The sequence below is a fragment of the Dendrobium catenatum genome, unplaced genomic scaffold (genome assembly GCF_001605985.2).
Source record: "Dendrobium catenatum unplaced genomic scaffold, ASM160598v2 fragScaff_scaffold_1482, whole genome shotgun sequence".
NCBI lineage: Eukaryota > Viridiplantae > Streptophyta > Magnoliopsida > Asparagales > Orchidaceae > Dendrobium > Dendrobium catenatum.
The window spans coordinates 2462036-2480426 of record NW_021319944.1 but is presented as its reverse complement, the minus strand read 5'-3'; the positions used below and the strand labels follow the sequence as shown (position 1 = coordinate 2480426).

The 18391-nt window shown below is 37.9% G+C and overlaps 1 protein-coding gene across 1 annotated transcript in view; it reads left to right on the top strand.

Moving 5' to 3' along the window:
* Window positions 1-933: 933 nt before the first annotated feature.
* The window catches only part of LOC110115774 (E3 ubiquitin-protein ligase BRE1-like 1), a 74148-nt gene continuing 56690 nt past the window's right edge, over window positions 934-18391 (top strand). The window contains exons 1-13 of the mRNA XM_028700275.1: window positions 934-1032; window positions 8870-9022; window positions 9129-9362; window positions 10829-10990; window positions 11068-11155; window positions 11505-11732; window positions 11884-12045; window positions 12187-12377; window positions 12450-12533; window positions 12714-12833; window positions 12934-13120; window positions 13246-13406; window positions 13500-13571. Coding sequence (XP_028556108.1) covers window positions 934-1032; window positions 8870-9022; window positions 9129-9362; window positions 10829-10990; window positions 11068-11155; window positions 11505-11732; window positions 11884-12045; window positions 12187-12377; window positions 12450-12533; window positions 12714-12833; window positions 12934-13120; window positions 13246-13406; window positions 13500-13571 — 1941 coding nt within the window. The remainder of the gene's footprint in view (window positions 1033-8869; window positions 9023-9128; window positions 9363-10828; window positions 10991-11067; window positions 11156-11504; window positions 11733-11883; window positions 12046-12186; window positions 12378-12449; window positions 12534-12713; window positions 12834-12933; window positions 13121-13245; window positions 13407-13499; window positions 13572-18391) is intronic.

The following is an 18391-nucleotide window of genomic DNA, read 5'->3' as shown; positions in this document are numbered from 1 at the left end:
ATATAGTTATCTTTAGAACCTCTCTCTTATATTAAACTTTCTAGTTGTAATGAATTTTTTTAATAATTAATCATAAGAGAAAATCTAGGATTTTTTCTTGATTAGAAAACATGATAGGAAGAATAATCTACTCATGCATCCATTATACTTCTTCTTCTTAAAATAATTAGCATTTAACAATCTAACTTAAATTCAATAAACCTTGATTTGAATTGATTACAATAAAAGACCATAAAATGCCCATAAGTGTTGACTATATATATAGAACAGAGAAATTCCGAATATACCTGCCTTCGAGTGGGTCCCACCTCGAGCAGTCTGCTTCCAAACGCAAGGACCCTTCATTCAAACTAAGGGGCTGTTTGGTATGCAGGATTAACAGGGTAAAGTAATGTAATTACATGCATTACTTAAATTAGAGTGTTTGGTTGTTTTTTAGCGGAACAAAAGGAAGTAGTTCGAAGTATTAGGCGTGTATTAGGAGAGGCCAATCCCGCGACTTCTAAACCCGCTCAATATGAGCGGGTTAGAAATTCTCTCGCGGGATTACCAGCACGAGCGATGGTGCTCAGCGTCCAAGTTCCCTCTTCTTCTTCGTTCTTCCCTCTCTCTCCCGGCTCTCTAGTCCGAAATTCCCAACAGTTGCTCTCTCCCTCTCTAGAACTCGAAGCCGCCTCTCACAGCTCACCTGATTCACACGACCAGAAGAGGCGAATCCCTGTTTCGCCGCCTCCATTCACCGCATCCAGTTTTAATGAACTTAGATGCTTTACCATCGCTCTCGTGGAACTGTTTTCCTCCGGACTCAAACGGCAAGCCCTTCAAATCACCATCGCTCAACTTCTTTTGTCTGTAATCTCTGCTTGCCGTGGCAGAACCTTATCACAGAGAAACGAGTTTTGGTGCTTCGATTCAGCTCATCAATAAGTGGAAATGGAGATGGCGCTTCAGCTTCAACGGATACTTGGTTGCATTGGACCGATGATGGACTCCTCTCGTGTGAGGATCAGCCGGACCATTGGGGTCTTGAATGTATGGCGTCTTCCCCTCTCACGAGCTTACATTTTAGTTATTGTCGATGATTTTCGTTTCCCTCTTTGAGTTCAGCAGGCTTGCGCGGTGGCTTGTTTTTGTTCAAGAGTTCAATTTTATTATTGATTTGGTTTTGCAACTGGCTAACTAATGATTTACTTAGTAGTGTTATCACCTAATATTTTTACTAAGAAACTCAGTTCTAGTATGTAGATGCTGGATTAAGTTGGTCGATTTGGGTGCTCTGTCCTTAAGTGTTTTTTTTAGGGATGTCAGCTGACTTAGTGGATAAAGAGCTTGTGAATTATTGTGAAGTTTGATCTTAAGATCAAATCACTTTTACATTAAAACTGTTCTTCAGCACTCAAACTTTTTCAGGTTTTTTTTTTAGTAGATAATTTAGGTTCACTTGTAAACCTAAACAGATTGATTAAAAATGGCTCTTTTTTATTAGATTTAAGAAAAATTTGACTCTTAATATATAGGACGTGATAGAGAAAATGATTCATTTATCCGACCTCACGCAGTGGGATGATGAATTGTCGTAGTAGAGAATTTAGGTTCACTATTATGCTTGCGTGAAGGTCTCCAAAGAGAATAAGATTGAATGAATTTTTTCACTATATTTGAATACTTTAAATTCTAACGAAATGTTACATTATAGATTGAACCAGAAATATACAAAACCTGAACATTTCGGTTCAATCTATGATGTAACATCCCTAAAAAAAACGTTTCTCTACATTTCGGTTCAACCTGAACCGAAATGTTGAACCGCAAGCAAATGGAGGATTTTTTGGCGTTCGGCTGGAGCGAAGGAATGACGCCAAACGCTCGTTTGGGTTGGAGATGCCCTAAGATAATCACACACTCATGCTTTTAAAAGGATCGGTAGAAGCAATCGAAGGGAAAAACATACAGATCGCTCACTTCGCTCCTTCGACTCCGATGTTGCTGTTCGACTTCCTTATTTCGCAGAAGGCGTCTAGGGTCGCCTTTCATCTTCTCTCTTCCTCGTCATTGTTCGGCTTCGTTGCTTCGCTAGAGGGGATAGATCACACGAGTCGCTTCCTCCGACCCCTTCGTTGCCGTTCGACTACGCTTCTTCGGCTCCCCGTCACTGTTTGTCTTCGTTCCTTCGCAAGGGGTGCAGAGATCGCACGCGTTGCTTCTGCGGCTCCTTCGTGGTTGTCTGACTTCATTGCTTCGTAGGTGTAGAGATTGCACGGGATGCTTCTTCCGCTCCTTCATTGCTGCCCGACGTCGTTGCTTCATAGGAGGGGAGAGATCAAACGAGTAGCTTCTTCCGCTCCTTTGTTGCAGTCCGAATCCCTTACTTTGCGGAAGGAGTAGAAATTGCATGCGTTGCTTCTTTCGCCCCTTAGTTGCTGTTCGGCTCCATCGCAGGAGGTATGGAGATTACACTAGTGGCTTCTTCAGTTCCTTTGTTACTATTCGACTGTGCTCCTTCTCCGATCAGACCCAAGTGCCCGAGCAGACCCGATTCAAACCCTTTCTATCTTTCTCTTATATTATAATATATAATATTATATATAAATATATCATGATATATCAATACCATGTTATTATTATTTATATAATATTATATATATCTAATATAATAAAAAAAGATAGAAAAGAACATTCAAACAGGTGTTGAAGACCCGCGCCGTCGATTTTAGGCCCGGACACGAATGCACAATTCGAAGACCAACGCTGTGATCTTAGATCAAGGCGGATGGTTTTAAATTTGAAGGCTTCGTGCTATTGATCTTAGATCTGGGCAGGATGAAAAAAAACTCGATGTTCGATTTTAGATCATGGTGGGATGACTTTAATTCGAAAACATCACACAGTCGATTTTAGATCATGGTGGGATGATTTTAATTCGAAGACCATACGTCGTTGACCTTAGGTCCGAATAGGAAGAAATTTCAGCAAATGCCGTCCTGATTTCTCCCTTGATGGGGAGGGAATGCCGGGAGCCTTCCAAATTTTTTTTGAAAATTTTGGACAACGTATTTTGGAAGACACGGATCTCTAAGAAAGAATTTAAAATGGGAGAACTTTTAATTTACTGATTTAATTAATTGACGAACTGGAATGTCGAGTAGGCAATTAATTGACTTAATAATTAATTAAACGACCATTTGAAATAAATAAAAATCAAATGTTTAGCTTAATTTGGAGCCTTAACATCGAATTGTACTGATTAATTAATCTAAATGAATAATCAGTTAAATCTTAAATTTTAATATAATGCAATCCGATTCAATTTAGTTAACCAAATTAAAAATTTACAACTAATGCAATAATTGATTGCATAACTGATTAACTGAGGCTTGTAATAGAAGCTTGTTGTATCAAATTACATGACAATAAGGGATTGACAGGTTTGACCCTATATTGGAGTTGTACTTATTCAAGGAACATAAATTTATGTGAGAAGGTGTTCGACAATCTTCAGTTACAAAACTGTTTAAAGAAACTGAGCCTATAGTATTACATAGGTGCAAGTCCTGCAATATGGATGAATAATGTCAACCTGATCGATATTGCATGAAGGGAAAAACTCTTCCACATTTTTGGGCAAATTCTCTTCCTCGGATCTCTGAAACTTTCTTGCATGTCGAAAGTAAAAATGGTTTGAAAATAGATTTCCTAGGAATGAATACTTGCTTAAGAGCTTGAAGTTGTATGCAAATATATATATATATATATATATCAAAATTGTTGGAAAAACAAACTCGCATTTTATGATAAAAATGTCTTTGTAATTTAATCTTCATAAATAGGCTATAAGAAATCAACATTTTCACTAATCCAATGTATGTACAACCTTTCCAAATTACAAACTCTCCAATAATAATTCTACTCAAATAACACAGCTCTCAAACTCTTTTCAAACAACACAATTTAAACAACTTTCAACTCAAACAAAAGTTGTCAAACTCTCCAATACAACCCAACAACTCATGAAACTCCCCACACAGAACTAAAAACACTCTGCAAGTTCTACAGAGTCTCTCCTGTACAAGTTCTTGCAACTATCTGTGAGCTCTCTGAACTGTTGCAAGTATCGCGTTCCTGCAAACAAGTAGATAAAAGCCATCACAATTATAAATGGAAATCAATACTGAAAAATAGTAAATCTAGTTACTAGTAAGACAAAAGCACTGGAAAGCAAGAAAAGCTAAGTACTTAAAAACTAGTAAAGTAAAAGTGCCAAAAAATAAAGAGAGTAGTGGACTACTGCAGTAAAAAAATGCTACAAGCACAAAACAACTTAAACAAAATCACAAATTTAAACTAACTCACAACTGACATCCTCTCAACACAATAAAATTCAACTACCGGGCAACCTTATTTATAAGAATTTGGTCGTAAGACCCACTACTCATCGATCACTTCTAATAGAAGGCGTAAGTCTGACATTTGAGAAAAATATTTAGGTAATAACATAATCCTAGACCCCTCACCTGGGCAGCCTAGTATATAGGGCTTGGTTGTAAGATCCACAACTCTGGCTACTTAGCTTACCGGGCTAAGTCGTAAGACCCAGCATTAGATAACTTCTAAGGAAACAATAAGTCCTACCCAACTAAAATCTTCGGGCTACCCTTAGTAGAGGCTGTAAGTCCCACTAACTAGGCTACTTTCTAATGAAAGCCATAAGTCCCTACTTTGAATCTAATCACACGGATATCCCTTGTTAAAAAATCAAGGTGAAAGTCTTAAGAGAGAATTTCATCTTTAAATAATGCTTTGAAATACAGTAATTATGGTACTAATCCCATGTTGAAAGCATATGGAATTTCTATCGTAAGATTTTCTATAAAACACACAAATTTATGAGCATCTTAGTATAAATGATTAAGTTGTAAGACCCATTTTCAAGCAACCTCTTAAGGGAAATAATAAGACCTACCCCAAATCCAAAAAAAAATCTCGGGCAGCCTTGCTGTAGAGTTAGGTTGTAAGACTCATCTTTGAGCAAATCATAAATAGAGCAGTAAGCCCCACTCTAAATTAAATATTCGGGTTACTTTCTACGAAAACCGTAAATCCCAACCTAAATCTAAATACCTGGGCTACTTCCTAAAGAAGCCATAAGACCTGCTCCAATCCAAACTCCTAGGTTACTTCTAAACAAAGTCATAAATCTCGAACTAAATTAATTTCCGGGTATTCTAATAAATGTAAATCCCAAAACACCTAATAAAATTAAAACTAAAACCCACTTCTAACCACTTCAGTCTACTCGGGATCTCTGAGAAGAGGCAACCCATGACTGCTAATCAGACTCCCTGGACACTATAGTCAATGATTGTTAGTGTTGGTAGATTGAAAACTATGGTACACATGGGACAACGGAACCATAGGATCTTAATCGGGTTTACCTTCATTTTCCACACTATTGAGACTAAAAATATTTAAAATTTATTCATCCTTAATTAAGAGTTATCTCTTACGTAGTAAGAGGTGTATTTAACTATGAGTGCTTGCGCTCATGGGAAGTAAAGACCCCATATGTTTAGACCCTGACACTATCCTTAGGAAAAATCTGGTTAATTACAATCTGACTTAAGGAAAATGGAATCCAACAATTGCAAAGCGGGATTCATTCACTCGTGTCATTTTTCTTGAGCCAACAATAAGAAAATCTACCCTTTTATTATTTGTGGTCATAAATTAGCTAACAAGTCTCAAAGTTTAACCCAAGATTGCATTCAAGTTGAGTACCCTAACTAGTTCTTCACAAGTTGCATGCATTGATATAAACATAAAAAAAATCTTGGTTAGGATGCCCGATTTTACCTAAAATATAACATTGGGAAGCATGATCTTTATTTTCAATATAAGAAGAGAAAATGAAACTTGTAAAAGTTTCTTCCTCCTTCCCAAAATTGATCTTTCTTGGTGTTAGCCTTCTTGGGTCTAATCCTAATGCAATTCCAGCCTTTGAGCATGGTTGTCCATAAGTCTCGAGTGTTGCTTTACTTGCATGTGTGGGCTCCGAAAATTCATCCCCGGCCTCCGCTCACTGTATGCTTGCTTTTTCTTCTTCAAGGAGTTTTAACGGAATAAGTTCAGGGGTAAATTTTTGAAGACAGATGTGTTTGTAGATAAAACACTACCCAGAGATTTCGCCCTCATTTTGCGAGGACTTTGTGATCTAAGTTTTAGTTTCCTATAGGTGCAAGCCCCTATAGTTAATTACCTCTCCCGATAACAAGAGAGAACTTTCGATTAAGGATAGTCGTCAATCAAATATGTAGAATATACATAGAATCTGACATATAGTAGCAACATGGGTTTAGGATTTGGGAATTGGGTTTGAAGTTGGCAATTTGAAAAGTTTGATATTTAAAATAGAAAATTTTACTATCTTGCACTTAAAGCAGATGGTGGGGGAATGGATGATGGACCCGATCAAGATCCCATGGTTCCGTCGTCCCAGGCCGTCGTGGTTCCTGGTCTACTTAGTCAGAGGAGGTAGTCGACCCAACCTGATAGAAGGATCCTTGTTGACAGTCATGGGTTGCTTCGTCCAAGGGGACCTTTGTAGACCTGGGTGGGTGTTTGTATAAGGGGATTAATTTGAATCCACCTTAGCTAACAGAGGGCTTTGTGCCCTATCGATAATATCCTATTGATTAATATATCAAAGATTTGATGCCACTAAGGAACATATTGGCTCTAGCCTTAACTGGTATTTTGTAGTGTCATTTGGCAGCAAAATCACTCGGTTCAGAGGCCCCCGGGTCATAACGCTTATCCTACGGTGCCATTTGGTGGCAAAATTGCCGGTTAGAGGACACGTACCACGTCCTTATTGGTAGAAGATTATTTGAGAATGGATCCTAGTGATATTTTCGACTAGGCATTAGCTCCATGTGAGCTGAAGTAAATTTTAATTTGTCCACCTCGACAAACTGTTGCGGAGGGTGGATGAATTTTGCCTTGAGTGTTTTGATGATTGGTTTCAAATTTAAATATCTTAGAGCTTGATAATTTTTGGATATTATGTGGAATTTGGATTTTGTAGAAGTTTTAGGGCATTTTGAAATATCCGAGATTAATCTCTCTGGTTGAGATTCACATTCAACACAGCCATTATCGGGGTGTGAATATGGGGTCATTTCCATTTGAAAATATTTCTATTTTGTGGATGAACCTTGTTAACTTTGTTTATCTGTCAATAGAGGATCGTGTTTCGTAGGCTTTATGCCTTCTGTTTATGAATTTTCTTTGTTAAAGGCTTTGAAGGTCTAATATGAATGTATAAAATAAATAATTTGGTCAACTTCATGACCACATATTTATCCGTTGATTCGAACCCTGTCTACTCTTATTTACTTGCTTAGGAGGATCGGGTTTCGTAGGCTTTATGCCTTTATTAGTGAATTCTCTTGATTATAGGCTTTGAAGGCCTAATATGAATGTATTAAAATAAATACACCGGTCGCCACAACTGTATATTTATTTGATGGTTCGAACCATGTCGACTTCTATTAATCCACATAGGAGGATCGGGTTCGAACTTGAATTCATTTATTGACCCGCGTAACATCCCTAGACGTCACGTGTATACTTATAACACGTTCACCAGAGCCCATGCGGGTGTTATGATTGTAGTTACTCCTTTATTGTACCTATGTGTATACAAACTACAGTGCACGTGCAGGGGTAATTTGAAATATTTGTAATTATGCAAGCGGCTGCCATTTAAATGCACGTAATATTTCATTTGAGAATTTGAACACGCATTCTGTCCACTTGTATGAGTGTTATGGCTTCGGTGGTGTGGCGTAGCAGCTTCTGAATTGAATTATTTACTATTTTGTACAGGTAGATTGTCGTGCACTATTTGTTGCTTTCTACAGGTGGATCATAGTGCACTAACAAATCTCCTGCTTGCTTGCATGTATTTATTTGAATGCATTAAGTTGTTATTTGACATTTGGATCTTGATCTTTATTGTGCATTTTAGGATTTGTGTTATATTTCTTGTAGTTTAGTTCAAGTCCAAGTCCCCTGTTGTTCATACAAGTATTCTGCACATTTAGTTCAAGTTCTATGCTTTCAGTTCAAGTACGGGTCCTTTGTATTGCTGCTCAAATGATGTCTTCATATTGTTCAAGTCTTGTTTGCTTCAGTGAAAATTTCGGCAGCATCCCGACATATCCCTGTTGTGGACCTCCGAAGGAGCACCGCTCGTGGGGTACGAACGCAGAGGGTACGGCCGCACTATCCCTGTGGGACAAAACGATCGCAGACCTCTACACTCGACACGAACAGGTCGATGGGAGGGCAGATTGGATCGCGCATAAGACTGACCATTGGGAATAGAGGCTGTCGCCAACACATCCCCGATGGGTAGCAATATACACGACCTAGTCACGGGTTTCCCCCACCCGAAAAAGTTCGAATGGGGTTTAGTAGATTGTGGGAACCAAGTTTCCCACGGGCGCAAGCCCCCGTGGTTAATTACATCCCACGCCGGAGCCCGAGAAAACTCTCGATTAAGGATCATACATTATCTTTTCTAAATTGGGATTAGCACATGGGTATAGACTAAGAAATCCTACTCAAAGGAAAGAAAGGGCTAGATTTTGTTGTAATATTAAATACCAACTCTATCATTGCAAATTTCTTATTAATAATAATAATAATTATTATTATTAAAAATTTAATAATATTAATAATAATAAATTAAAACATCATAAAGGCTGTTTGGTAACAGGGTTTGGCTGAAAAAGCACGTGAAAGGAGAAGGCTGCCTTCACAACCACGAGCTCCCGTTTTACTTTTGATCAAAATGTTGTTACTCCAGATTCGACAAGAAGGGGACGTCGTCCAGAGAGCAAAGTCGAACATCAATGAAAGGCTGGAGAAGCGCTCGGTAGGGAGAAAACCTTCACGCGAGCGAGCTCCTGTTGCGTCCGAGCAAAGTGTCGCTGCTTCCGATTCCACAGGAAGGAATGCCGTCGAAGGAAATTTTCTCCCCATCGGCCGGCGAAGCACTCGAGGGGGAGAAAATTTCCTTCACCGCGAGCGAACTCCCGTTCCTGCTTCCGATCAGGTTGTCGTAACTTCCGATCTCACAGAGGGAAAGTCGTCGAGGGAGCCTAGTCGAACAGCGACTAAGGAGCCGGGGAAGCAACGCGAAGGGGAGAGAGAGCGCGAGAGAGAGCCAGCGGGAACTAGAGAGATCAGAGGCCTCTCTTCTTCAACTTTTTATCGACAGGAGAGTGAGATCGTGCAGGCGACGTGCGAAGAAGCTACGTCGGCGTGCGAGCGATGTGCGATGTTGGACGCCAAAGCAGGTATGGAAATTTTTTTTTGTTCCACGGCAGTCAGGTCAACACCGTGGTAGTTCGGTCTACCTTGTTCGACTGACCCCTTGCTTTCTTTCTCTCTCTGTCTCTCTTGCTTTTTCTTCCTTAGTCCCACTTTTGCACTCTCTTCCTCTCTTGGACCATTCTCCCACTTTGGGAGAATATATTATTTTCCAATGCCTTACTCGATCACACAATATCCCCGTTGAGGATGACAAAAAATCTCCCATCGCTTTTGTGTGCTACCCATTACCACCGTTGCCAACTACGAGTTCTCGCCACTTTCCACCATTGACAACCATCGTCAATGTCGGTCGCCCTTGCCGCCAGCAGTTGATGCCGCCGTGCTACCACCATTGGTTGCCGCCACTTGATTCCCCACCGCAGCTTTGCTAACCATTGTCATTGGGTTTTACGTCAAATTCTTTTTTTTTTTAAATCCAATTACTAGAAAATTATTTATTGCATTTGTTTTAAATGCAATCAAGTATCTTCCATGATGCACCGACACTTCTCCTCAAAGAGGCGTGCAGTGTCCAACACCTAATCCGACATGACAGTCGTCCGATACTTCTCTAACACGTATCGGACACGCCGAGAATGTGTCCGATTAAAAAATATTAAATAAAAATTGGACACGTGTGTATCTTAAATATTTTATAAATTTTTTTAAATATAATTTATTGTATTTGGACATGGCATTTAAACTAAATTTCTTATTTCATATCCACAGCACCAAATCAATGTCCGCACTTAATACCCAATTATCGAATATTCTCATTTTCATTTCTTTTTGACAGTGAAGGTATTTTCATCTCCTCTCTCATTGACTGATAAACGACATCGACGCCTCACTCTCGACATCCTAATACTAATCATTTTAAGCACAAATTCTAGCTAAATGACTTATTATTTTCAAATTATTTTTAAAATTATACTTATTTAATTTTTATACACTATTTTTTAAATATAAAAACTATAATACCGTGTCTAACCCGTGTCCGTGTCCTATATTTTCAATAACTAACGTATCCCGTGTCCGTGTCGTGTCGTATCCATGTCGTCGTGACTATGTCTGTGCATCATAGAGTATCTCTAAAATATTTTAAATACGGCACATTTATTCTATATTGTATTCATTTTCATTGTTTTTATTTTTCCTATCATCTATGTTGAAGGAACATCTGCGTCATATAAAATTAGCTGTGTTTTTGGAGGTTTGCTTGACTCTGGCTTCATGTGCAGTCTTGTATTCTATTGTGTCCATGTTAACTTTTCTGCCTCTCTTGAACAACTTGTTAAGCAGTGATGAGATATCCTCAAGTATGTTATTGGAAGTTTCAGATGAACTAAATGATTATTTCCCTTTATTTCTAGATTGTGTGAGAGGGACATATGATTCTGTTTTCGACATATAATTTGTTCTAGCTTCTTCCTGGTAACTTTTCCTGTAGCTTGATGTTGCGGTTCTTCAATATCAAAATCAAAAGCTTTTTCAAGAACTGGAAGCTCTGAAGGTTGAGTACATTCTTTGTGAGGATAAGTGCAACAATCTTAAAAAACATCAAGAGACTTATGAGCGCATAGTAGCAGTTGTTAATAATTCCTGGGAGCAGGTAATTGAGCACTTTACTAACCTGTCTGCCCTATTGTAATGTACGTCTAATTAAGGAGGTTTCTTATGTTTCAACAGCTAGTTACTGATTTGGAATCATGCTCTATTAGCACCAATGAATCTGCAAATACCCGACGTGATTTACAAGGTTCCCAAAAGCTGAAGGGTATGAGTCGTATGACCCCAATTTACTTGGTGCTTATCGTTTTATAGATTCACCGTACTATTAACATCTAATAGTATTGCTTACCATTGTCTCTCATTCGTGAACTGTTTCTGCAAAATATTTCTTAGCAAGTTTCGCATCTCCTTGCCAAAGATCTGGTAGCTTAATTTGTATGCAAGCTTTTTGTGCTTTGATCCATTAATCCGGGCATGTGTATTATATTTGGTTCTGCATTTATTGGCAGTCCATCTCAATATTCTGTTATGCTAGATTTATTACTCAGCTTGATGTTGAAATTAACTTCTAAAGTTTCCTTCCACTATTTCAACTTTGCATATTTTAACTTCAGATGGAGCATTCATCCCCATTCAGGATGATTTTTTGAGCAAACTATTCGAAACTGGCGCAACAGAATGCTGCTCTTATAGTGATTCTGCTGGTCAAATGGAGTCTCATACACAACTAACAAGTGAAACAACCAAAAACATTTTACAGAACATAGTATCTTCTATTAATTGGACGTGGCATGTAAGGGAGGATGCTGCTTCTTCGCTTCAAGCTACTTGCTCTGAAGCTGGTATGACTTTCGATTTTTTTTTAATCGTTGTCTGATATCTTTAATATATGAAATATTTCTCATATTTATTTTCTTTAAAATATGAAATAGTTCTTATATTTATTTTCTTTAAATTTCTTTTTTGTTTGTTTTGTTTCCCTAAATGATATAGGAGCGCAACTACGGAAATCTGTTAATGATCACAGGATGGAAGTTAGGAGCCTTGTATTGGGAGTAAATGACCTGCATTTGAAGCTTAGACTGTTAACAAATAGCACTTATAATCTTAGAGACATGGATGCTGTTTTTAAAGCAGATCAAAAGTGCTTAGCAGGTATCTATCTGATAGATACTGATGCATCATCAAATCTACTACCCATGTATAGCTGGTGTTATATCATACTTGTTTACGATAACTGATGTGAATACATATGTTTTTAGCTAGCATAAACAATTATACTGGGAAATTTTGTAGGTGAATTGGCAACTGCTATGTCAGAATTGGAAGAAAGTAACTCCAAATTGGCTTCTGTCAAGGCACAAAGTGATGGATCAAATGTTGCACCAATTTTTTATTCAAAATTAGGAAATAAGCAATCTGCTATAGATGTGGCTAAAAATGAAAAGGAAATACAAGACATGGAGGCTTTCCTTAAGGAGATTCAGGTAATGCATTTTGTGATGTATATCATATTATACTTTACCTTTTAGCCTGATTCAATTTGAGCTCCTTTGCAGGTTTTAGTTACAAGTAGGATGGAGGAAATTGGTAATCTGCAGGAAATAAGAATAGAAAATTTAAAGAAGCTGGTGAACTTACAGGTTTGTTTACTTTTAAAATTCCATCTTTCGACTGTTCATGTGCGTATGTATTAAAAACCATGGAAATGCCTTTGCATAAATGGGCATTGGCTTGCGTGTTCAATTCATACATGTGTTTTTTGAGCTTGTTCAATATATTATTCAAATAATTGATGACGCTTTGGGAAAATGGACTGTCAGAATGTTTTGGTGGATATCAACAGCGTCTCTTCTTCCGGAGTATTTCTAATGCTAAAAGAACAACTGGATAAATCAAAAATGGAAATGAATCAGTTTCGAATTTCCTTGAAGAAACTACAGGTTGTAACTGGTCGGTAGATGTATGTAGCCTGCTTGTTTATCTCATTTTAGTAAATTATCTCTTATTGTGTTAAGGTTTGCTTCCAATCACGTTTGATAGGTTGAAAAGGACAACTTCCTTTGGCATGAAAAGGAAGTGAACATGGAAGCTAATGTAGCTGTTATTTCTGGGAAGATTTGTGAATTTTCAAAATCTCGAATTGCTGAACTAGAAGAAGAATTGCCAAAGTTTATTCAGGATCGGATTGCAATGGAGACCAAGGTTGAAGAAACTTTGAGAGAACTCGGTACATATTAGTATTTTTGTGTTTCATTTTTTTTTTCTTCTTCCAAATCTCCTGTAATTTATTTTCTACTTGGGATTTTTCTTAGCTGCTGCATTCTGTTTTTTTTTTTTTTTTTTTTTGTTCAGGTAGGAAAGAGATCATTGCAGGTTTCAAAGAACATGTATCTTCACTTCCTAAGGAGATGGTAGCCATGCAAAGTGAGTTGGAAAAATTAAAAGATTCTTCTTCTGAAATTCATTGCTTGCGAGCTCAAGTGCAGTCTTTATCTGCAATATTGCAACGGGAGGTAATGCTTCCTGATAGAATGCCACATGATTTGGTCATATCATGTACCTTTAAGTTCAATATTTTGAAAACTGAACCGTATTTGATGAAATAGGTTGACAAGTTGCAATCTATGTTTGATAAATCTGCTGGCCAGCTTCACGAGATAAAAAATCTGCATTTGGTGGTATAATCCCTCTTATACATGTATTTTCCCTTAAATACTGATTAGATCCCGACAGCTTGCTTTATTGTCCATCTAGTTAAAGAGGTGTGTGCCAAAATTCACTAAGTACTAATATGAGATTAATTATCTTCATTTCCGTATAGCTGGTTGCTGGCACCTTATAACTAACTATAAATAATTTTGCTTATTTTACTTTGTTTGTAATATGCTTATTTTGAGCTGTTCAACTTGTAGGCGAGTTTTTAAGATTTTAGTGTTCTTCTTTCATACTTCTTTCCTCATATTTTTTTCTCTTGTTGAAAAGCTATGGTCATCATCATCACCACCATAGTTTCTGATGCTTGTGGTTGGTTTCTTGTGTCATCTTTACTGTGTTCATTTATTCAGAGCTAACGAACTAAGTGGGCTTTTGTGATGTCGGAATGTGCACCTATCTATATCTTATTGGTGATCAGCTTGCTAGTTTTGTTGATCACACTTGATCTCCCTTTTCCATTTTGTCATCTCATTAATGTGGTGCCGAACCTTCCATTTGCTGAGAGGGCAATTTTTTAATCAGCTAACTCCTTTCCTAGAACTCCAAAGCTTTTTTTGCTAATCTTCCATCCTTGCAATTTCAGAAAATTTCAACCTTGTGTTATTTGTGCTTCCATGGCTTGTCTTTGAACTTGATTTTATTTATGCTTGCATATTTAGAAAAATTCTCATACTTGTTAGGTCCATTATTTGTGAATAGAGCTGAGGTTTTATTTATTTGAAAGAACCTTCAATGATTTAGCATACAAAAAATATTTTAGATAATTTTGTATTTATTTCAGTTTATTTTTTAAATGTGGCTCAACACAAATTTGGGGAATCACAACCACATTTCGCCTTTTGTATTCGACGGCTTGGAGTTGTTGTCTTGTCTTGTGATTTGCAGGCTCTTTGAAATTAAGTCAGGTTAAAAAGCAAGAGTGTTTTAGATTGCATGTGCATCTCTAAACTTTCTTTGATGGCATGCAGGGGTGATAAGTATGAGATGCTTGCTTATGATTTTTTAAGCCATGTTTTAGAGGCTTACACTATATATTGTCACAACATGTATCTGACCAAGTAATTCTTGATCTCTCTTCTGACTTGGATTACCTCTAGACAACTAAGTTCTTGGATGATTTTTTATTTTTCATCGGTGAAAGGAAAAGAATGTTTAACATGGGTTTATCTTGGTGCTGAGATTAATTGTGGGGTTCTTCTTTGTCCGTGTGTGAGTGCACTAGGGTTTTAAGAACAGTTGTGAGTATTTCTTCATTTTGTATGCAATTATTTTGGTTTGTGTACTTTTATTGGAGCAGATACTCCCTCCATACCCATGGATATATGCTTGGTTGAAAGGAACTACGTTAATGTTATTTCCTTGTGTATTTTTTCTTCTTTTTTCTTGTGGCTTTAAATTTTTTGGTACCTTACTGATGTAAGCAAGTTAGAAAGAAAAGCCAAATTGGAGAACAAAGGGCACTAAAACCAAACTCGATTAACTTTAGTTTGCAAACATTCAAACAAAACATCCGGATAAACGAAAAGTCAAATCAAACGAGACAAAATTATAACATAAAAATGCTATCCTGAGAACAACCGTCAAACAGTTTCCTCACATGTAATGAGAGTAGGAAAATATATGAAAATAGTGCTTAGGTTTGCAAACCGAGGGTCCACCACTGCAAAAGGGTCCAACGTCCTACCAAACTCTTCAGGCAAATGTCTCTAAAATCAGTCAACAAACAACTTCCAAATGCTCTAGAAGAAAGATACAGGTGGAGTGGAACTTGCATAGAGAAGAAGAGGTTCAAAGCCAAGACGAAATAGAGAGGAGGAAAGGGGGTGGAACAAGCTCTCAAGCTTTTCCAAGAGAAGAAACCCTCAAGTTTTTAGTAGAGACTTTGCTCAAATATTCAACAACCTTTTTCTTCTCAAAACATCTCCAATTTATAAGCAAAAGAATGAAGCCAAACAGCCATAACACCTCCAACCAAAACCAATCAGGTTTGGGGAAATGAAACACCAAAAGATACCACAACAGCCCCCAAATTCTACACATAAAACATGAAGAAAAGTCACGGGAAACCTAGCTAGCAAGCCACGGGAAAGCAGCCAGAGAGGGACCCGAGGAGCTAACATAGGAAACGAGGCAGAGGATTCGCGGGAAAGCAGCCAAGGAGAAATCTCAAAAGATAACCAGCCATAGCTTTTATTCTCAAAGAAGAAACAAAAGAGCCACAAGAAGGGGAAGAGACCAGATCCACTCCACATACTTTTATGAATTTATGAGTTAAGAAGTGCAATTACTCCTCCAAATAATGAGCTAAACTTTAGCTCAAGCATTAATGAGCTAGCACCAAGTAGAACCCAACTTTTAAGCTCAAAACCAAGCAGCCAAAGCCCAACCCGAGAGCAGCTAAGGCCCAAACTGAAATGTAGCAAACAACCTAAAGGACAACAAGGACCCAAATGCAAGCAAACCCAAGCCTTGCCATGCCCAAGCACATCCTACCATGATCATTGGATGTTCTCCATCATTGGATAGCTCAAAAAAAAAGCATAAAACACAACTAATATTGTTCAAAATACATCAAAACAAAATAGACTAAAAAACATGAATGCATCACTACTTATTAGTTGGTGGTACCAATTCCAAATTTATTTAAGATCCACTAAATTTCACCATGCGAGGGTCTTGCAAGAAGTGAAACCAATCAATTATAAGATCTTTTTATAAAGATCCGAATGACGTTTCTTCAACTCATTGGCATCCATCCATGTAAAGTCTGTTAAAGGACGATTCTTCCATTTTGTCAAAAACCTCATGTGCTTGCCATGCCTAGTTTTAGTAACTTTGACATCAATAACATCTTCAACCTGCTCATCATTATTTAAAACTGAAGTGGAGAGTGGCAAAGTTTCAACTTCCACATGATCCTCGGAATTTTAGGAAAACTTTGGCGACGAAAGTAAGTCATAACTAAATCTTCCTCTTTGAAATAAACTTCTCTCCGATGTTTGTCAGCAGCAGATTTGTATTTAACATTAGCCATTCGGAGTTTTTCAAGGACTTGCTGTTGGACAATTTTGATATGTTCAAAAGTTTCAGAAGCTTCAGCATTAATTTTATTTGGCAAAGACAAACAATTTCTATCTAAAATGTGAGATATAGGCTAGCCATAAATGATTTCAAATGGAGTTTTATCAGTTGAGCGATTAACAGAATTATTGTATGCAAATTCAGCTTGAGGCAAAATCAAATTCTATTGGGATGGTTTTTGTTTAGCAAGGCATCTCAGTAAATTTCCTAAACTTCGATTGACAACTTATGTTTGCCCATCAGTTTGTGGATGATATGCACTGCTAAATTGAAGAGTAGTTCCTAATTTTTCCCAAAGTATTCTCCAAAAAATGACTCAAAAATCTAGTACCTCTATCAGAAGTAAAAGTGAGAGGAAAACCATGAAGACGAACAATTTCTTTAAAGAACAAGTCGGTAATATATGAAACATTAGAAGTTTTCTTGCAAGGAATAAAATGTGCCATTTTGCTAAAGCGATTCATAACCACAAAAATAGAATCAAACTTTCTAGCAGTAACAAACAACCCCAAAACAAAATCCATAAAGATATCCTCTCAAAGTTTATTTTGAATAGACAGAGGAGTACACAAACTAGTATTTTGAGAAGTTCCCTTAAAAGCCTGACAGATTTTACATTGTTTTACCAACTTAGCAATTTGTTTTCTCATATGAGGCCAAAAATATTTATGCTCAATCAAAACAACAGTTTTTCCTTACCCAAAATGTACACTCAATCCCCCACTATGAAGTTCATGCACACAAGTTGCTCTCTTAAAGAATTTTTCGTTATGCAAAGTCTAGATCCTTTAAACAAGAGACCCTTGATGAATAACAAACTGAGCAGAATGATCCGTTCCAGAAGCAAGACAAGAATCCCAAGTACTCTTAAAATCAGGATCATTCGTGATATATTCTCAAAAAAATTATCTTGATCAAGCATGAATCTCGAGGCAAAATCAAACCGGAAACTTAAAAAAAAAAATAAATTCAGGAGCATATGAACTCCGATTTCAGCGAGCTTATAGTCAAACTGAGCGTCTCGGAAATACGAACTCAACGACACCAAATTCAACTCGATCCGAGCCCAAGTGAGCCCAAATCAAGCACCCGAAGTGCTGTTGGAAAGCTCGTACCACAAATTGAGTTACCAAACGATCACCAATTTCAGCGAGCTTATAGTCGAATCGAGCGGCTCAACGAGACGAATCCAACGAGCCCAAGATCGCCGAATTCCGACATCACTAAGGCCTTCAAATGTCCAACGAACGGTGCACGATTGTAGGATTCAATATCGGCCGTCCATTCGACCACTCCCTATTCGCCCCTGATCTCATTCCTATTTACGAGCTATGCCACTCCAGAAAAACTATAAATAGAGCCCTCATTCTTCACAAAGGGGACTGAAGCAAGAAGAAGAGGAGAAGTAGTGAAGAGGAAGGAGAATCAGCTCCTCCTCGACCATCGCCGGAGTTCTTTCCGCCGTCCGAACACGCCGGGATTCTGCCGGATATTCGGGAGAACGCCAGAATTCTGCCCAATTTCCACGGGATGCTGAAATTATTCTCAATTAACAACAGAGTTCCTTCCTGAGGCCGAAACTCCGCCCAAGTGATGCCGGAGTTCTCCTTGTCCACTAACAGACGTCGGACTTCTACCCGACACCGGACATTCACTCTTCGCCAAGTTTGTACCCGACGCCGGACTTCTACTGGTTATCGGA